Source organism: Arvicanthis niloticus, chromosome 3, assembly GCF_011762505.2.
Source record: "Arvicanthis niloticus isolate mArvNil1 chromosome 3, mArvNil1.pat.X, whole genome shotgun sequence".
Lineage (NCBI taxonomy): Eukaryota > Metazoa > Chordata > Mammalia > Rodentia > Muridae > Arvicanthis > Arvicanthis niloticus.
Window position 1 is genome coordinate 6,392,653 of NC_047660.1, and position 19,529 is coordinate 6,412,181.

General features: G+C 44.6%; 1 protein-coding gene across 1 annotated transcript in view; it reads right to left on the reverse strand.

Annotated features, from left to right (window-relative positions):
- The window catches only part of Gpc6 (glypican 6), a 1,004,917-nt gene that overhangs the window by 71,126 nt on the left and 914,262 nt on the right, over nucleotides 1-19,529 (reverse strand). Inside the window, exon 6 of the mRNA XM_034498066.2 lies at nucleotides 19,358-19,501. Within this exon, the coding sequence (XP_034353957.1) occupies nucleotides 19,358-19,501 (144 nt within the window). The remainder of the gene's footprint in view (nucleotides 1-19,357; nucleotides 19,502-19,529) is intronic.

Here is a 19,529-nt window from a genome sequence, read left to right on the forward strand (position 1 = left end):
GCTTGGGTCAGATGTACATGTGTTAGGATATGCGTGTATGCATACTACAATGTATTTTTGTGCATATTTTTGGCTAGAGGACAATACTGTGGGTCAGTCCTCCCTTCCTCTTGTTAAGACAGAGTCTATTTGTTGTCCACTGTAGTATGAACCAGATGAGCTTGGCTTGTGAGCTTCTGGGGATTCTTCCGTACTTGACTTTCCACGGGTTCAGTCCTCACGCTTATGTGGCAAGCACTACCCACTGAGCAAGCTTCCTAACCCTCAAAGGCACATTTAAGTTTGGAACTGTACAGTTCCTTCATCTGCGCTGACGAGTCACATGACCGAACTTTGGAGGCTGAGTAATCACATTTGGCTTCCTTTATGCCTCTTGGGAGGTTCAAGAAGTCATGTTTGTGGGAATGGGCAAAATTTCTGATCCAATGATTTCTTTCCCATACAGGGCCAAGGTTAATGGGGAAAGAGGGAGAAGCAAATGCAGTTTGGGTCATTTCTGAACAATCCAAGATTTTCTAGGTCCCTGAAAGGTACTCAATCTGACAGTGAGAGTGGAAATCAATTTCCATGAGGAAACACAAATTTCGATTATGTTTGCACACTTGTTTAATTGTAGTTGCTTGAGAGCTGATAGATTTTCTCTCTCTACAGATCCTGTGGAGAATAAACCACCCCCCAACCCCCAGGGCTGAAGACCTTGGTTGTGTAATTTGGGACATGCTTCCTCAAAGCGGAAGTGCAGGAGGGTGTCTCCTCTGAGAGAACTTGGATGCTTCCCAGACTAAGCAAGTGGCAGCTGTTCGGACACTGAGAGGTGCAGACTCACTGCTGGGAGTTGCTCCTAGTAGGTAGAGTATGTGAGGGACATGGGGGCGGGCAGTGGGGCCTGGGAACACTGAGCTCCTGCGAAAATTTATAGCGTTGAACACACGGGGGACCCACATTTGGCCCAATGTTTTCAGAGGCTCAAGTTCAAGCATGAGTTTCTCTATTCTTAGGAGATGTTCCTGATGACATTTGTTGATTCTGACTCTCTATTGGATAACAAAGAAACATTGGACCTTCACTAAAAGCCACTAACTAGCTAATGCTGACAATGAAATCAAACCTTGAGGGCTGCAGTGCCTCAGGGAGGGGCTTGTCCACTCTCAAAGCCCTCTCCAGCACAGCCTGCCTGGCCCAATCCCGCCACACGATCTACATCTATAGGGTCTTGTCTTCAACTCTTCGTTGAGCCTACATGGGGTGGCTGTTCACAAGTCCCACACTCACATAGCTCATGACTGGTTTGCTCAAGGACTACTGCATTTCTAAGTTCGCTCCCTGCTGTGACGACAGACCTCAAATGCTCAGCAAGGGGATGAGCCTGTCTAAGGCTACTCAGAGCTGCAGGGCCCAAAGTAGGACTGGAACCCATGGCCCTGGCTCCTGGTTTAACACCTTTCTCTGCCAGCCCGCCCACTCCTCAGCAGACTATGTGGCTTTAGACCAAAAAAAGTCCCCATCTAAAATGAAACAATGCAAACTTTGGTAGACAGGCCACACCATGTTCAGGAGTATTGTTTTTAGTGTGTTTACCATTTACACACAATCTTTTTCCTGAAAGGCTTGCAGGAGACAGGGCTGTGCTGCTGTCTTCTATGGGGGTCTGTCTTTGTGTTTGTTTCCCACAGAGTCGGGGATGTGGCAAAGACTGCAGCTGACATCAGTGAGACCCATATCAGAGGCAGCCAGAAAGCAGAGGTTCAATCCCACATTGCTAAGAAGTATGATGTTAGCGTTTTCTGTCTCTGTTGGGGAACTCGCTTTCAGATGAACTCTCTCATGCGTCAGCCACGAGGTCATTTATTCATGTCTAATAAGTCATTCTCCCCCAAAACATCCACAGAATGTTAGTCCTGGGGATACAGAGATGAAAATGTCTGACAGTCAATAACAGTCTGTTTAGCATGGTGGGTAGCATATATCTGAGTTACTTCAGAGCTTGTCAAATACATGGATTTGGGACTGGGAAGAAGGGCTCAGTAAGCAGAGCACCTGCCGTGCAAGGATGAGGGCTAAGTTCAGATCCCAGAACCCATAGGAACTGCATGGCATGCTGGGACATCTGTAACTGCAGCTTATGCAGCGAAAGAAGGATTCCTGAAGCTCTCTGGCCAGTGAGTCTAGTGGGACTGTCAAGCTTCAGTCAGAGACTGTGTCTCAAAAATGAGATTAAGTAAGGAAGACACCTGATATTGACCTCTACAACACACACATGCACACACACACACACACACACACACACACACACAGACACACAGACACACGCGCACACACACACACACAGACACCACACACACACACACACACACACACACACACACGCATGCACGCACGCGCACGCACACACACACACACACACACACAAACACACACACACACACCACATCACATATATAGAGATAGATATAGATCTCTTGCCCTCAGTCTACCTTGGTTGATTTACCGCACCTCTGGGTTGGCCCTGGGTTTTAGTAAGCGTCTGATGTAGGCACTCTCCCACGTGGTCAGAACTCTGGTCTAGTGGGCAGAGAGACTCTTAATAATAACAGTGACAGCTCTTTCTACAGTTGTGGCTTTGTGATGCACCTCATCTCTGGAGGCAGAGGTAGCCCTTCACTAATTTCTTTCTCACCATATTCACAGGGGAGGATGAGGAAGCAGTGTGGATGGAAAGGCGATGCTAGCATCCCCAGGTGTGTGTCGTGGCTCGGGCTTCTCACAGGTAGGGAACCTCTTAGCACGGCCCTCCTCTGCCCTAGGCTGGAGCTATTTAGGGAAACTGCGGAAGAAACCACCAGCATCTAATTGGCTTGACTCTGTAATACACAACCTGTTAGTAGGCCCTCACAGGAGGAAACAAGGGGTTCAGGCTTGACCCTCTTCTATTTCTAGTCAGTCTAAACACCTAGTGTTCTGTGAAAGGGACTGTCAGGATGAGGTGGGGACGGCGGATAGTGGTAGGGGCCCCGGAGAAGGAAGCACAGTGCCCTTCAAGTGCTTGGCGTGTTTCAGAATGCTTGCTTTTGTTTTAGCTCTGGCTGTGGGAAATGAGCCATGATATAAAAACACCTTGGTTCTTGTGCTGTGGCCTAGAATTTCAGGAAAGAAGCCCCAACTGTGAGGTAGCCACAGGGTGGGAGACGAGGAGCTTCAGCGAACAAGGGAGGGACCCAAGAGGCCCTGTAACCAAGCCGATGGAAACATCTGTGAGGGGTGCTTGGTAATTAATCATCTCTGTGAGATTTTGATCGTCCCCAACCTCCTCACACAAGGCAGTTTGCTGACACAGGGGACAATACCACCGCAAATGCCACCAGCAAAACTGTTACAGCTACACAAACATCCCTGCCTGACAAAAGGCATTGGGTCTGGTTTCTAAAATTATTATGTGTGAAAAAATGCCTGAGGAGTGCCTCATCCCGTGCCTCAGAACGACGGAGTCCCACTTTCAGACTGAAAATATTTGCTGTCCCCCATCGGTGGAGGTGGCGACCAAACTGTAAGCCTGACTGAGAGTGAGGCTGTTGGAAAAATAGCATGGGAGGTGAGGAAGAGTCCCCTCCCCACGCTTACTTGTGCTATAGCCGGTCTCATGGGAAAGTTCATGAGTTTGCAAACTGGGAGAGAGTTTACAAAAGTCCTCACTGAGCTCACCTTGGCTCCCTGTCTTTCCTGCCCATTGACCTAAGAGAGGGGAGGTTCGGAACTCACTGGAAGGAAGGCATTAACTCTTTGTTTACATCTTTTTAGTAGAAAATGAGACTACATAGGTCACAAGTTCCTGTAGGGTTAATGTAAGATGTATCTTTGAAAGAGAGAGAGAGAGAGAGAGAGAGAGAGAGAGAGAGAGAGAGAGAGCACGCTGTGGTAGTTGACTGATTACAAGGGAGCTACCATCTTGTCACAACAGAAGGGAGGCTCAGTGTGAGTGTGTGTGTGTGTGTGTGAGTGTGTGTGTGTGTGAGTGTGTGTGTGTGAGTGTGTGTGTGAGTGTGTGTGTGTGAGTGTGTGAGTGTGTGAGTGTGTGTGTGTGTGTGTGTGTGTGTGTGTGTAGTGCCTGTGAAGGCCAGCAATGGGTATCAGATCCTCTGCAACTATAGTTATGGGTGTTATCAACTTCTCATCAGGGCTTTCAGAACCTTACTCAGGTCTTATATCGGTGTGGTATGTTCCCTTTGGTATGTGCCCTTTGGAATGTGCTCTTTGGTATGTGCTCTTTGGTATGTGCCCTTTGGTATGTGTCTTTGGTATGTGCCCTTTGGTATGTGCCCTTTGGTATGTGTCTTTGGTATGTGTCTTTGGTATGCGGTCTTTGATATGCGGTCTTTGGTATGTGCTCTTTACTGTGAACCATTTCTCCAGCCCCTAAAGCATCCACTTTTTTGTCACAATGAACAGTGAATACAACAAAGTTTGACTTTACTTTACTTTTCTTTTTTTTTCTTGTAATTTTATGGCTTTTCCTCATTATGAAATATATACTATTTCACTCTATGCTGATAAAGATATATATGCCACACATCCAAAGATATCTGATTTTATCGAAAAAAAAAAAACCAGAATAAAAATATATGTTACCGTCACCATGACACTGTTTAAAACTGTATTACTAGGTCTATCATTGGATATGTAAGTTGAAAGGAAAAGGACTTAGCCAGTGTGATTTGGTGATTTGGAGATCCATCTTTTTTTTTTTCTGGATCCTGGGAAAGTGAGGATATTAGCCTAAAGTGGGGATCGGTCTCTCCCTAATGCAGAACATTTGTTCGGGATTGTTCTCTCCAGGGACTGTGACTGACGGGCAGGGCTAGCTCATTGCTGTCCCCCTCTGTTCCTGCTGTGACCATCTTGAGGGAGGATCCACGTTTGTGGTGAGGATTAAGCCCTTGCCAGGAGCCTGTCATCTTTCGCTCTGTTTCCCAAAACACACAGTTGTGTGCTGAGAGCTGACGTGAGCCAGCCCACGGCATCAGTGCTGCTGGTAACTGAAGAGCCACGTGAGTCACTTTGGCTCGGCAGGGTTGGAGAGGAGCTGACCACAGCGCCAGATAATGGGATCCTTTGGACACAGAAGACAAACATGTGTAACAATGGTTTTAACCCTTCAACCCCAAGTCAGAAGTCCCGGAGGGCCGTTCAAATTCCCACAGGCCATCTTAAATTATCCATGTCAAAAGCCTCTTATCATGTTCAATCAACAGACCATGGCTTTGACTCCTAATCCAGAATTCAGAAAAACAAAGCTCCTGATAATACTGAGAAGCACCCCGAAATGAATGCTTAAAACCCTGGGCTCTACAGTCAGCAGCCTTTGAGAACAGGTCAGCAATTTAAGGAGACGCACACTTTGGAGCAGAGTTGGTTGAATCTTCTGGAAACAATCCCAGTAGCCTCTGGCATCCAGACGACCTGCCTTTTGTCCCAATGTTCCCTGAGAGCCTTTCTGTGTTTTCCTTTAGCTGGGTGACAGGAGACAGAACAGTGCTCTTTCCCCGGTTCTGTCATCAATTTAGTGAAGTCACTCTGGGCTCGACTAGTCCTCCTTGCACCAGCAAAGCAAAATCCACACTCCTGCTCTTCTCTGCTAGTTAGAGCTTATGGAACTGGGCCGTGGAACAAAACAGCAGTGGATCTTTTTAAGTGCTTTGTCACCTCTAGGTTGACCTCTGGTGGTGGCAGTCGTATCACAGACCCTATAGGAGTGTGACATTAGGCCTTTGGGAGTGGAAACCGGCCCTGAGAGTCTCCTCATGGCTGCTTTCAGCTTTGCAAGCCGAGGCAGTACTGTGCAAACCATCTGTCTGTCCTGGAACACTTCACAAATGTGTAGCCTCCATTTCAGGATTTGGTGCTCTATGATAGCCTAGCAAGCAAATCCTGCTGCAGCCTGGAACTCTGTTCTGTTTTGTACGACAGACAGACAGACAGACAGACAGACAGACAGACAAACAGACAGACAGAAGAATTCACCGGACATCAACCCAGAAGCAAGAAGCTTGGGATCTGTGCTAGTTTCTTTGTCGTTTGTCCTTGGTCCACTAGCCTCAATGCTGTGCTTCTGTCCCAGTATTTGAAAAGGAGAGAGGTCAAAACGAGGCAACATAAAAATAGCTGCAAGATTCTTCTTCTTGTTGTCAGTCCGGTAGTCAAATCTACTCCCGGGGCCCTGGTCATTGTGCAAGGAAATGACTGTCAGAGACACGTCCCTGGTGTTCACCTTCAAGTGATTTTTTTTTTTTAAAGAGCAATTTCAAATGTCTCTCACCTTCATATTCATTTCTGTCACCTAATTTGGGTTTTCAGATCTTCTGCCAGGCCCGGCTTGATTGTGTTTTGAAAGCCTTTCTGCAGCAGGCCTGGGCACTGATGTGAGGCCACAGGCAGGCACTTCACTCTCAGAAGCACATCCCTCGTCCCTCCGGGTATGATTGTTCCACCAGGTTATTTTCATTCACCATTCACATGCATCCTTCCTGAATACATTCATATAACTTGCGGCTCTTACCAGCTTCTTCAACGTGCACCCGGGACATTTCATTGTCCGAGTGCTCTATGGGTGTGCTTCCAGAAGCTTCCAGGTTACCTGTATTTGACGATGAGGTGGGAAGCTAGCATCCACTCACTCTCGTTTTCTACTTGTCCTCAGTGGCCCGCCCACTGAGCCTACCTTCATGGCTGAAGTGTGGAGCCTAACTAGATACTTACTGCGCAGACTAAGGGTTGGGGAAGAGGTGTCTACCTGCAGGCTTGTCTTAAACTCATATCCTGCCACATGCCTGAATTGTTTCAGCTGAATGCTGTTAATAGCTGCTGACAATCTACTGATCTATTAATGATAACAACTGGGTTTAAGGCAGACCTAAAGCTTACTTTTTACATTGTCATATTACAGATATTTGACAAATATTTCACAGTTCAGAAAATGAGACAAGATTAAGAAATCCCTGAGCTACCTCATGACTATAATGTGGCATCCCTCTGTTCTGAAACCCACACCCCAAGGACAAGAAAGCTGGGGTGCTTCCTGAGGTTTAGGGCAGGATGCTCACCTGAGGTGTTGGGGGTGGGAAGGGCAAGGTAAGGGAACAGTGCTGCAGAAACGTGTGGGTCCAGTCTTTCCTGTCTGACAGTTCTCGTTTGATCCACAGCACAGGTATGAGGAGACCAGACTGAGCTCTGCTTCTCTGCCTGTCTGAGGCAGGGAGTGGAGGAATGGAGGAGAGAAACAGAATATAGCTGAGTGCCATGCCAGCTGGTCCCACAGACCTGTGTGTTAGTCAGTTTCGTACCACTGTGACAAAATACCCATGATGTCCACCTTGTGAGGGGCAGAAGGCAGATTTAGGTTCATGGTTTCAGAGGCTGAGTGTTTGGTTGCTTGGCCCCTTTGCTTTGGACTGAGGAAGCACAGAGCACCATAGATTAAGGGTTGGCAGAGAAGGTCGCTCGCTGGGAAGGAGAGAGAGTCAAGGAGGGACATGAAGAGAGATGGGAGGAAGGATGAGAGACTGGGTTCCCTTCAAGGGCACTGCCTAACATTCCATGATCCTTCTGCTAAAACCCACTTTCCACAGGCTCTACTACCTCCCAGGAACACCATACATTGGTGATCAACCCTCTGGCATATGGGTCTTTGGGGAACACAAAAGTCCCAAGCCATAACAACATGTTTATCAGTGGCATCTTGTGTTCAGGGTGCATCAGGTTTGCATCTAAAGACCTTGTGACTGACCTCAAGCATCTGAGATTGAGCGTGCACTCTGTGATGTTTGCCCAGTGCCAGGGTCACCTCACAATGTGTTTCTTAGAACAGATCCCAGCTGTTAAGTGACACAAAGCTCTTCTGTGAAAAACACTTGAACTGGGTTCTTAGAACATATCCTAGCTGTTAAGTGACGCAAAGCTCTTCTGTGAAAAACACTTCAACTAGGATAGAACATTAATTGGCAGACCTCACATAAGCAACTGGATGTCATTACCCATGGAGTGTTCCCAGGTGACTCCCACCATCCCATAGTCCAGAGTTGACAGCTTGTTTTTCTATTCTCCTTGATCAGTTGGCCTGGGTTGGTAAGTATGTGGAAGAGGGGATTTCCAGGTGCCAACATAAAAAAAAAAATTGTCATGAATGGTCTACTTGGGTTTACTCTTGTGAAGGCCAGTGGCTCTTGTAAAAAGTGGTATCTTTTAGTTAAAATTGACCATGGGAAAAGCTCACCAGCAAAGAGTTCCCCCCACCCTCCGTGTGTGTGTGTGTGTGTGTGTGTGTGTGTGTGTGTGTGCAGGTCAGAGGACAACTTGGTGGACCTCTACGTGGGTGGGTCTCAGGCATTGAACACACATCGCCAGGCTTGGTGGCCAGTATCTGTAACTGCTGAGCCATCTCACTGTCCAGAAATGACGTTAATGGAAGTGTAATAAAAATCTTATAGCTATACTCTTGTTATTAAGAAACCTGTACCGGAGAGAGGATGAGAAATCCTAAGCAGTTTCTTGTTCTTGAAATAAGTTGCAAACAGAAGATATGATTTTTTCCAAGTAACAGGAAACATTTTCTTGGGCATGTGTCTTGTTCTACAGACAGCCTCTGGGTCTTGGTATTTTATATGAGATCAATTAAAGCAGTTTTCTGTCTCTGTATCTTTCCCAGAGCTGTTCCTGCCCAGGCCCCTATTTGCTATCTCTCAGGGAGCTAGAAAAGAGAAACCCAGGAATTACTCATGTTTCCAAGGGAAGAGATGAGTATATTTCACAGAAATGAAGGCCAGCTCCTTTGAGGGAGTTTACTGAGGTCAAAATCCCTTAGAATAAAATTTACAAAGTCATCAGTTTCCTGCTTCATTACACATAAATAATTTATGAATTTTTATTGTAATTTTTTCCCCAGTAGAATCAAGGCTCTCAGATTTTGCAAATGGCTCCATGCAGGAGCCAAAAGCACACACATTCCCCAGGCTTCATTGCAATCGATACGCTTGCTCTTGCTGTCAGTCGCTGCGATTTCCCTGATTAACCTGTAAAAAGTACTCTCCTTCACAAACACTGCTCAGAAATAAACTGATATTGTAAGAGGAGACAAGGGCAGGCTCTAGAACACAACTTCTTGGTAATCTTCAATGATGATGTATGAAAAAAAGAAGGGGGGAACAATTTGATTTACTCCAACAAGGTTGACCCAGAAAGGAGAGGAGCAGAAAAATGGCTTCGCCTAAGCAAACATGACACTAAGTCATAAGAGATAGGTACTCCAGGGCTGCGATGGGAAAGCTGTATGGGAATATGCACTGTCTGGATCCAGAAGATGCTTAAACACCAGTCAGAAAAACATCTAGGCCCATTCTGTTTCCCCACTGCCACTGTTTGTCCTCTCCTCAGGAGGGACTTTTACACCCTTCTTTGAGACACTGACATTGGATGTCTGAGCTGTGGTTGACTCAGGATTCAATTCAAAGTTCTGACGGACTTCATAAGCAGCTGGTGCCAAACCGAGATGCCGCTGTTCTGGGGCAGGGCACATGCTTTTTATTTTTGCCAGTACTGGAGGCTGAACTCAAGATTTTGTGCCTGCTGGGAAAGGCAGGGCCCTCTACAACCTAGTTTCATCTCTGACGCCACAATCATGCTCATTCTTTCAGAGGCACATAAAAAAAATCTGTCCACTGCACACCAATCATCATGGTGTGTTCTGATTTAGATAGTAATTAATTGTCATTTTCCAAGGCATTGTGCATTCTGACTCTGTCATGTTAGAGTCAGCAAATACTTCTTGAATGATCAGTGACTGACAACTCTGTGTGTTTTCAACATAAGGTTTATCTTAGGGACTGGGGATGGAAAAGTAGACTGTTAGTTTAGAAATATTGACTGAGGGATGCAGGGAAGTTGGAGGGGTGGGAGTAGGGATGGTCTGATCAAATTATGATTGTTTCTCAAACAATAATTTTTAAAGAAAAGAATAAAAACGGAAAAAAAATCTTGACAAAGTTGTTGTCACAAACACATCTATTTTCTGACTATGTGAGAGATACACACCAATATCCATCCCTGACTTCTGGAAGGTTGCCATGGTCACATGACTCACTTTGGCCAATTAGATGTGAACCAGGTGAGGCATTCCTTCTAGGCAGAGATACAACTGCTAAATGCGAAGTCCTTCAACCACTGTAACATGTGAAGCTCTAACTAACAGCTTCTCTGTCACCCAGAGTACTGGAGGAAGGCTGTTACCTCAATCCACAGTGGCGCTTGACGTGAATAAGAAATCAACATGTTTGATGATACCACCATTGTGGTGGCTCTTCGCCTAGGCAGATTTGTCTCTTCTTGGCTCATGCAGATCAATAGAGCATTGCAAACTCTTCTAGAGATGTTACATCTATGCAAACACCTCTTCCCCCAAGTTTTTGATAGCTAACAATAGAGTGGAGTTCCCTCTGCTCATAGGTCATTTATTTTCGGTCAGCCTGGATGCTTCCATTTTCCAATAGCTTGGCCAGTCTTTAAGTTGTAAGAAAACACCGGTGGAGTCAGGCTTCTGATGGTAATCACCATGAGTAGGCTTAAGTAATAGAGTTATTATGTACTGCAGATATTTTTCCACCTTTAACATTTATGAAGAGAAGTCAATTCTTACTCTAGTGGGTTTCTTTTCATTTGGTTTTCTCGACAATGTTTATGCCTGAGGTTTTCACTGTCAGCAGTGAAGAGGGTTCAAGTATGTTATGGGAATAGCCAAATTCCCAGTGCTTTAAAATATATTCTATGGGCCCCAGAGTCAGTTAAAAGCTGATTGATTATACAGCAAATATATCAGAACGGGTAGTTATGAAATATCCAATTTCTTCAGTTCGTCAGCACAAACATCACATTGGGGAGTTGTGGAGCAAATGTCTTAGACATCTTGAAAGAAAAATTACTGCAGGTTTTCTATGGCAAGAAGGTCTGGATGCTGGACGGTATTTAATAAACGGCCCATGTCAACCGATGTGTTATATGAACAAATATTTTTAATTTCGGCAGTTTAGTATAGAGTGCTTATTGAGTTTTTTTTTTTTTTTTTTTTTTTTTTTTTTTTTTTTTTTTTGATCAATTCACTGAAACTCCAATTTCATTTCTTGATAACGGAAGATGCTGAGAACCAGTGGGCAGATGGACTTTTCATCTGACTAGTTTATAACTGACAGCAAAGTTCCCATTTAATTTGTCCAAGATGCAGGTAGAAAGTTCTAGTGTGTAAAAAGGAAGATGAGCTACTGAACACAGCCTATGCCAAGGGTGCCACAGATGTTCAATGTATTCCATTTGTACGTTTTGCCAATGATTATTCATTTGTTAATATCCCTTCTTCATTTGTTTGGTGTAGTCTATTCTAGATTATGAAATCAAACTCCTATTTACCGTGTCCTAATGGTTTAGGAAGTTCTGTGCTAGCTACTGTTCCCTGGAGGAAGCAGAGCGTGTCTAACTGATACAACGTACAGCGTCTTCCATGAGCAGGAAGCCTGGCTGTTTGATGATACCAGCACCGTGCCCTCACTGTGAGTGGATCTTCCGTGGCAGGGAGTTTTACTGGGTGCTATACAACAGGGGAGAACTCAATACATACATGTGTGGATTGACTGGAAGCACAGAATGCATTGATTTGGATTTTAGCTGAGGCCAGGAAATCCCAAAAGTAAGTTTAAAGTCTGAAGAAAAAAAATAAATCTATTAGCATGGTATAAAATAGACCTGAATCTACATTAGTCCTAATTGAGTCAGAACAGTGACATGGAGATCACAAAACCTCTTCCTGAAATATTTATGAAACTGGAGGAGCCTTTAACTCAGAGTTGAACACACTTTTTTATTTTTTATTTATTTTTTGGTAGATCGCCTCGAGACATATTTTAGAGCACTCAAACTAAATAAAAACTGTGCAAAAGGTTTCCTCCTTTAAGACTTGCAGTGTGTTTTTAATTACTGTAAGGATCCATAGCACTCTCTGACAGGTCTCTACAGCAGTGGTGGAGATTGTGTATGTGTTGTCTCCCAGGAAGTTATGTGGCTGGCTCTCTGAACTGTCTATCTTTCTCCTGGTGGCATGCAAGCCCACTCAATGAAACCCAGTTATTCCCACTAGTCTTTGATGTGCCTGAAAGAATCACTTCCCACGGAGGTGAAACAGTCTAGAGTCTGTAGGCAGTAGCGGAGGAATCCACGGCGGCAGTAGACTTTCCGTGGGTTTCCAGAAGCACTTACCACCGACTTAGATTTGTGCATCCTTCAGACCAACGGAATAAGTAGTATATCGTGGGGATAAGTCATCCCTTTTTATGGGTGTCTCCTGAGAGGCCCCACTTGGGCCCAATCAAGTACAAAGTTCCTGAGTGAAAGAGGCCTTTCTCTGCAGCCTCACGCTAGGCGTGGTGCCCATAGAGCAGGAAGAAGCCACACTGAAAAAGTCGGGTGCACTGGTTTTCATGTATTTTTATTTTTCTCCTGGCTTTGAAGGCGCACTGCATTTTGCTGCTGTTATTACCAAGAGTGGAAATGAAACTGGGGTGTCTCAGTGGGGTTTTATAGCAAACAGAAAAAGCAGGTTCAGGCAAGACAGGGCAGCTCATGATTGGAAGGGGATTGGGCAGTAGCAGTTTGTGTGTGTGTGTGGGGGGGTGAATGGGGCATAATGTATTCAGCTGCTGCAGAGACTGGAGCCAATCTAACGTTGACCCATTTATCTTTAGGAAGTTAATTAAAGGAGAGAATCTGGTTTGGTGTTGTTGGGGAATGTTTACTTTCCCTTATTCAAGCAAAGCGAAGATGGAAAGGTGTTGGGGCGTGTGTGTGTGTGTGTGTGTGTGTGTGTGTGTGTGTGTGTGTTGGGATAGACTGTGGAAGAGATCGGTTCCAGCCCTAAGAGAGGGGCTGAATCCCTAGAAAATAAAAGGGGTTCTTAAATTCAGCCGGACACCCCTTTGAAATGCAAAGTGCTGGAGCAGATGCAGACTCCTTTGAGGTGGCAATGAGATGCCATGGCAATTTGAAATGAACAACTGTGACCCAATCCTTACAACCCAGGCTTCCTAAATCACACCCAGATGGTCCCAGAGACGCAAGGGAGAACATTTTTTTACAAGTGTCAGTTTACTCTGAAAATAGTATTAGCCACCAGACCGGACAACAAGCTCCCAGCGTTTGTTGCCACATCCGTTTTGTTTCAAAGCAATAATTAAAAAAAATTCAAGTGCTCTCCGCCCCCTCCTCTCCCATCGGGTTGTCGACTGAACCTTGGACTGCATATATACTAGGTCAACAGAGAGGTTCCTTCCCACCCTCAAAGTGCATGGCGTTTTGTCACTCACTCTTCAAGCCGTCTGTGGTATTATTAATAACAGCGTTGCTTCTATGAACACACCAATGAACTAAGGAAGATGTAGCTCCTTTTTTTCAACTTTTAATTTTTACTATTGTATTCTTTACATCCTAACCACAATCTCCCCCCCCTCCTCTCCCTGGAGCCCCTCCCCCCATATCTCTTCTGCCCCCCTCCATCCACTCCTCCTTCATTTCTCTTCAGAGAAGGGCAGGCCTCTCAAGGCTATCAAACATGGCGTACCACATTGCAATAAGACTAGGCACTTTCCCTTGCATTGAGGCTGGACAAGGTGACCCATTAGGAGGAAAAGGGTCTTAAAAGCCCTTGCTGCAAAAGAGTCTGAGATAGCCTCTGCTCCCACCGTTAGGAGTCCTACAAGACCAACAATGGAATTGGAGTATCTCAGGGGTGAGCTAGAAACCTATTGCAATGGAGACTCCCAGAAATCTATGAGGATGGAGAGCCCAGAGACCTATGATAGAATCCAACTCAACTGGCAAAAAAAAAAAATGAAATGAGAGTAAGTAAGTCAATGAAATGAGAGGATTCCTAAGGATAATGATGTCCTGTTACACTCATAGATTGGTACCTAGCCCAGCTGTCGTCAGGGAGGCTTCCTCCAGCAACTATGGGAACAGATGCAGAGACCCACAGCCACACATTAGGCAGAGCTAGGGGGAATCCTGTGGAATAGGGGAAAGAGGAGCCAGAGGGGTCAAGGGCATCACAAGAAAACCCACAGGATCAACGAACCTGGGCCCATAGGAGCTCACAGAGACTGAATGGCCAATCAGAAAGCATGTATGGGACAGACCTAGGCCCTCTGCATGTAAGTTACAATTGTGATGCAGACATTTTTGGAAAGAGTTCTATCAGAAATAAAGTTTGGGGTTTCAATGCTTGGTGATGGTAGATAAGGAACTCGGGTAGACCTGAGGTGTTAATGTGATCACACCCATCCTGGTAAATTGAAGGAAGGTGAAATTCTAGGGACAGAGTTACAATGTCATGGTACAATCCACTGAGTAGATCACACTGGCCCATTTGTCCCTGTGGTGAAACAGAGGAAGGAGCATGTGTATACCTGACTGGATTATTCTGGCTATTCATGTGGCCAAGCTAACAGAAACCACCCCCAACCAAGACTTCCCCCATCCTCTACGTAAAATCAGCAACCTGTAACTCTTCCACGTTCCTGTCTCTTCCTCTCTTTCTAGAATGTTCCTATTCTAGATTTAGGTTCTCTTATCTCATCCTAAGTGCCTGGGCTAGGACTTGAAACTGTGTATGCATGGCTACAAGTTCTTTTTGAATTAAATGAATTTTAAAGGAGAACTTTCACACACTTCTAATACCATCTAGCTTAAGGCAGGGGGAAGGTGGACACAAAACGCCATTTATGTCATGGGCTGCTCACTGAATAAATACGCACCCCTCCAGTCCAGACACCTTCTTTTACAGTCCTAGGACATACTTGTGTAGTGTACAGTGAGGTTTGCTTTGTTGTTTCAGACAGGATATATAGCCCCAGGTTAGCCTTGAACTCTTTAGGTAGCCCAGGCTGGATTTAAACTGGAATTACAACATTCACCACACTCCTAGCTTAAGGACACAGGTCCTTCAGAAGGACTGGTACCATCAGGAAATAGCTTTCTAAAAACCACATTAGATAATGTTTTAGTTAATGTAACTGCCAAGGTAACCTACAGTTCTTGTCCTCAGTCCAACACAGGCCACTTTCAGATAAAACAATAGCCAGTGCTCCCTCCCCCAGTGCTCAGACAAACCAACCAAATGGAAACAACACACCCGGTACATTTAAAATGGGCACAACAAAACATCATTGAGAGAAAACAAGTTTATGCCATAAACTATTTTTAAGCTCCTAAATTCTCTATGTTCCTGCTAATGGAAATATTAGTTCCTGGGGCATGAAAGTTCATGTTTGTTTGTTTTTATTATTAGTGAGGTAATTATTCTCTCAGCACAAGAAGAAAAGGCCAAGATAGCCTATCGAGATGAGCTAGTTTTTCAGGCAGACAACAATAGTCTGAATATTGAATCAGCCACCAAATGAGGTCGTGTTCTATGAATATTAGACTGAAAACCTGCTATAAGGAAAGAATGCCCACACAGATATAAACCGTAAATACCAAATGGAGAGCAAACCGGGCAACAAGTCGGCCCTACGCAGGGGTCAACTCATCCCAGATGAGGAGGCAAGGGAAAGGGAGGTGGCATTTCTCAGGAACGTTCCAGACAAATGGGGTGAACAAAAGAATGAGCCCATTGCTTACACTATGCTGCATGGTCCTCCACACAGTCCTCTGGGAAGCAAGAGGAAGACAGATTCAAAAGAAAAACAGAAAGAGATTATTTTATACATCATAGCACAGCATAGGCATTAAGCGTAGATTCATCAGTTGGCTGACATTCCATCTACCCCACCCATATTCTTAGTGACTCAGAGACTGCCCAAGACACTGTGACATCCAGGACAAGGTGAGATACTTACTGGAGTTGATTTGGATTAAATCATCACAGTTGGTGAGTTAACTTTCAGGTCTTTTTTTTTTTTTTTTTTTTTCTTTCTTTTTTTTTAAAGGTTGATTTATAAACCACATTCCTCCAAGGGCTGTAATTTAGAGTTCAGATTTACCCTAATAAAAAAGCCACTGTAAGTAATGGACAGTCCCTGCCTGAGTGTGTTCAGGAGCAGGTGGGTTGTGCTGTGATTTCTGAGTCCTTCGTCTAATTGCCTTTCAGGAGGAGAATGTCCAACACCTCTGTGTGCTCAGACCTGAGAACTCTGGTGACATTGTGATGATTTAGTTTTCTACCTGGTATTTCCAGCAAGTGGGAGCTGTCTAGACTCATAGCCTAACATCAAAGCACTTAAGACAATCCGCAGAGGATAAATTTAGGAAAAGGAGAAGAGAGACAATCCCTTTCAGAGTGCAAATAATGACCCCTGGCCCACTTAACTTGAAACCTTTAGCAGCCTGTGGGGACAGAGGAGCTGCTGGGTTGGGATACGGTGGTGAGACCAGTCTGTCAGCGGGATCAGCTGATGGCCTTGGCAGCTTCAATAAAAATGCAGCTGTTGGCAGGGAAGACTCTGATATTTCCCCCAAAGCCAGCTCCCTATCAGTGGCTGAATTTACACAAATATGATCATTTGGTTTTGGAAAACAAAGCATGACTCGAGGGTAGCATGTTTGAAGGCTGCTGGTTACTGTCAAGAACATTTGAGGCCCACACAACTTTCAAAGAACAAATGGAACCCTTTCCGTGTGATATGGGAATTTACAAGCTCCTAACGAAGGGACTGAGCCTTTTCTTTTGAAAGATACCATATTCTTTCCAATTCTCTTCTGCGAGTTTTAGCATCAACTTGGGGTCTGAGACTGTTAGTTCTAAAACAAACCCCTTAATTACCAGCTCACATAAAAACACAGTTTTACAATAACCGACATAAGAACATTTACCAACAGATTCTAGAGTCAATACCACAGGCACTAATTTAAAAGGTGCCAAGAAGCCACCCTTTCCCAAGAGCAAGCGTCAGAATGAAGTTATTTTCATTTTAGCTAACAGGGTGGGGTAAGTGGAGAGTTCTATTGATGTTGGCTTTTAAAACATTTTCCTCTGCTGAAACAGAAATCTTTTCCAATTATCCTCCTTTTCTGGGGCACACGCTTCTTATGAATATTCAGGAATCATCTTTGCAGGGCAAAGCTAAGACAGGAGTAGGTATCACGAGCCTTGTTTATAAATAGCAGAGATGGGCTATCACAGAGAACGGACTCATCTGGAGAACTCAGTGTTGCCCCTAGAACAGGTCCATGAAAGACCACACCTGACGCTGTGCCTCTGTGCAGAAGGCAAGCACAGCTTAAAGAGAAAAGGCCTTGGGGAAGCCAGGGGCTGCAAAGGGAGCCAGTGTAGGGAGCTTGTGGCCCGGTGTCTATGTCTTATGAATAACTTTGGTGGAACATCTTTTGATGTGGGAATGTTTGATTTTAGGATCGGAGGAGAGAAACTGGAGGGAGGCTGGCTGTGATTTACAAATGGCTGGTTCTCACATTCGAAAAGAGATCAGAATTTTATAGCATAGAGTGTGAATGAGGCTGCAGTTCTCATGGGCACAGCCTGAAGTCACACCTAGGAGGGAGTCGGTAGTTTTGCTGATGGAGAGGATTGCACAGTCAGTTCAGCTCCTGGGTTGAGACCAGGGCTCTGGGGTTGGCAATAGTACTTCGTGGAGTAGAGGGATTTTGTTTCCTATTTTAGTTTCCTCATTTAAGGGTGTGTGTTTTCTTCTTATTGGGGATGCTTCTCTGTTACAAAGGAAAACTATCAGGTGACTGTCATAGATATCAATATGGTATCCGAATGTAATGCAGTTTTACTAAGTATCTCATACGCTCTTGCTCTTTAAAAGACTATTCATTTATACTGTGGAAAGAAGGAGGTTTGCTCTTGTAAGAGATTTCTGAGCTGTGTGACACCACACTGGGCTCTGTGGGAACAATTTTGCACACGAGATTGTACAGATTCATCTCACAGATGAATCTTGAAGGGCGAGCCTCCTTGAATGTTGGCTTTCACACTACTGAAGTGAAATCAGATCTATGCTCCCCAAATGTTTCTGTGTCAAGAACGCAGAGCACTTTGTAAAGTTGGAAGGCAAACAGGGCACTCTAAAGAAAACCAACATTCTCCAGAGAGGCTCACCAAGTTGTTGACTGGGAGAGTAGAATCGTTTGCTTAAAAGAAAAACAGTAACTAAGTTAAAAAATTTTTCTTGAAAATGTGATTGAGGACAGGAGTGAGCAAGGGGAGACAGGTCGAAGCAAGTCCAAAATCTGTGCCGAAGAGGGATTTTATTCGCTAATAAAGGGCAATAAACTCAAAGCATAATTTAGCACTTAACGAGAAGTCTCCCTTTCACTTTGACACTTAATAGGCAGACCTTTATGCTGTTAAATACGTTTGACATTTTTTTTTTATTAGAGAGAAACACTGAGATGTACTTACATGGAGGCCAAACACAACCAGTTTAATCTTCTGAGTTCTACTCCATAGAATGGGTATTAACTCAAACTATAAAGCCATTCATAACAGCGACTAATAAAAGGATTTCACAACCAGCAACCCCCGAGATTGAGTTTATATGACACAATGCTGTATGACCCGGAGGGTTTTCTCTGTTAATTTTACATCAGGATAATTGGCAAATCAGCATTCACAGCACTAACAACAGCAAGGGTATATAAACTGTTTATAGCATTATGAAGTGAAGGTATTGAATTGGAAGTGATCAGGCCATATATCTTTGAAATTAGGAGCTCTTAATTTTTATGCCAATTTTTAAAACACACACTAGAAACTGTATTTATTATGTATATGGTAGCCATCACCAGATAAGTTTTTCTGACATAAAAACCACCCAGTCCCTGACACACATTTAAGTGGTCCTAAGTTCCCAACTTTTACTAGACTCTAGGAAACAAAGCAAAACATCGACATTAATTTGGGACCTCCTAAAAGAGACTTTTCAAACCCACCCCCCCCAAAAAAAAGCCTCTGAGAAATGATAAGAAAAAGACAGATGTCATAATCACGCTAGCAACCGTTTAAAGAACTGAATGAAGCGGGAATCACAAATGTGCTTCTGTAATCAGGCGTCTGGAAGGCCCAGCAACCGGGCTTGAAGTTGGAAATTTAGGCACTAGTGGATTTATAAGTTTTAAGAGTTCTTAAATAATCAAATCCATGACCCAAAAGAAAAAAAAAAGAAACGTTTACTGCCCACCATTCTAGTTGAGAAGAGGAGCAGATCCTGGATGATAACCTCTTCAGCCTTTAGGAAGCCCGGCCCTTACAGAGCAAATGACCTGGGTGGCAGAGAACACCTCCCTGGTCCTCGCAGACAGCAGCTGGAGTACTCACCAGCCGGTCCAAGCTTGTGCCTGCTGCAGTTGTGGGTCTTTCCTCAGGGTTGTAGGGCCGAAAACGGGTATTAAAATTTTCTGGAGCTGAGCGAGCAGATCTGAGAGCGGGAGCAGGTTTGGGCTGGCCACAGCCCTGAAAGACCTGGGAAGATCAAAGCGAGGGTCAAAAT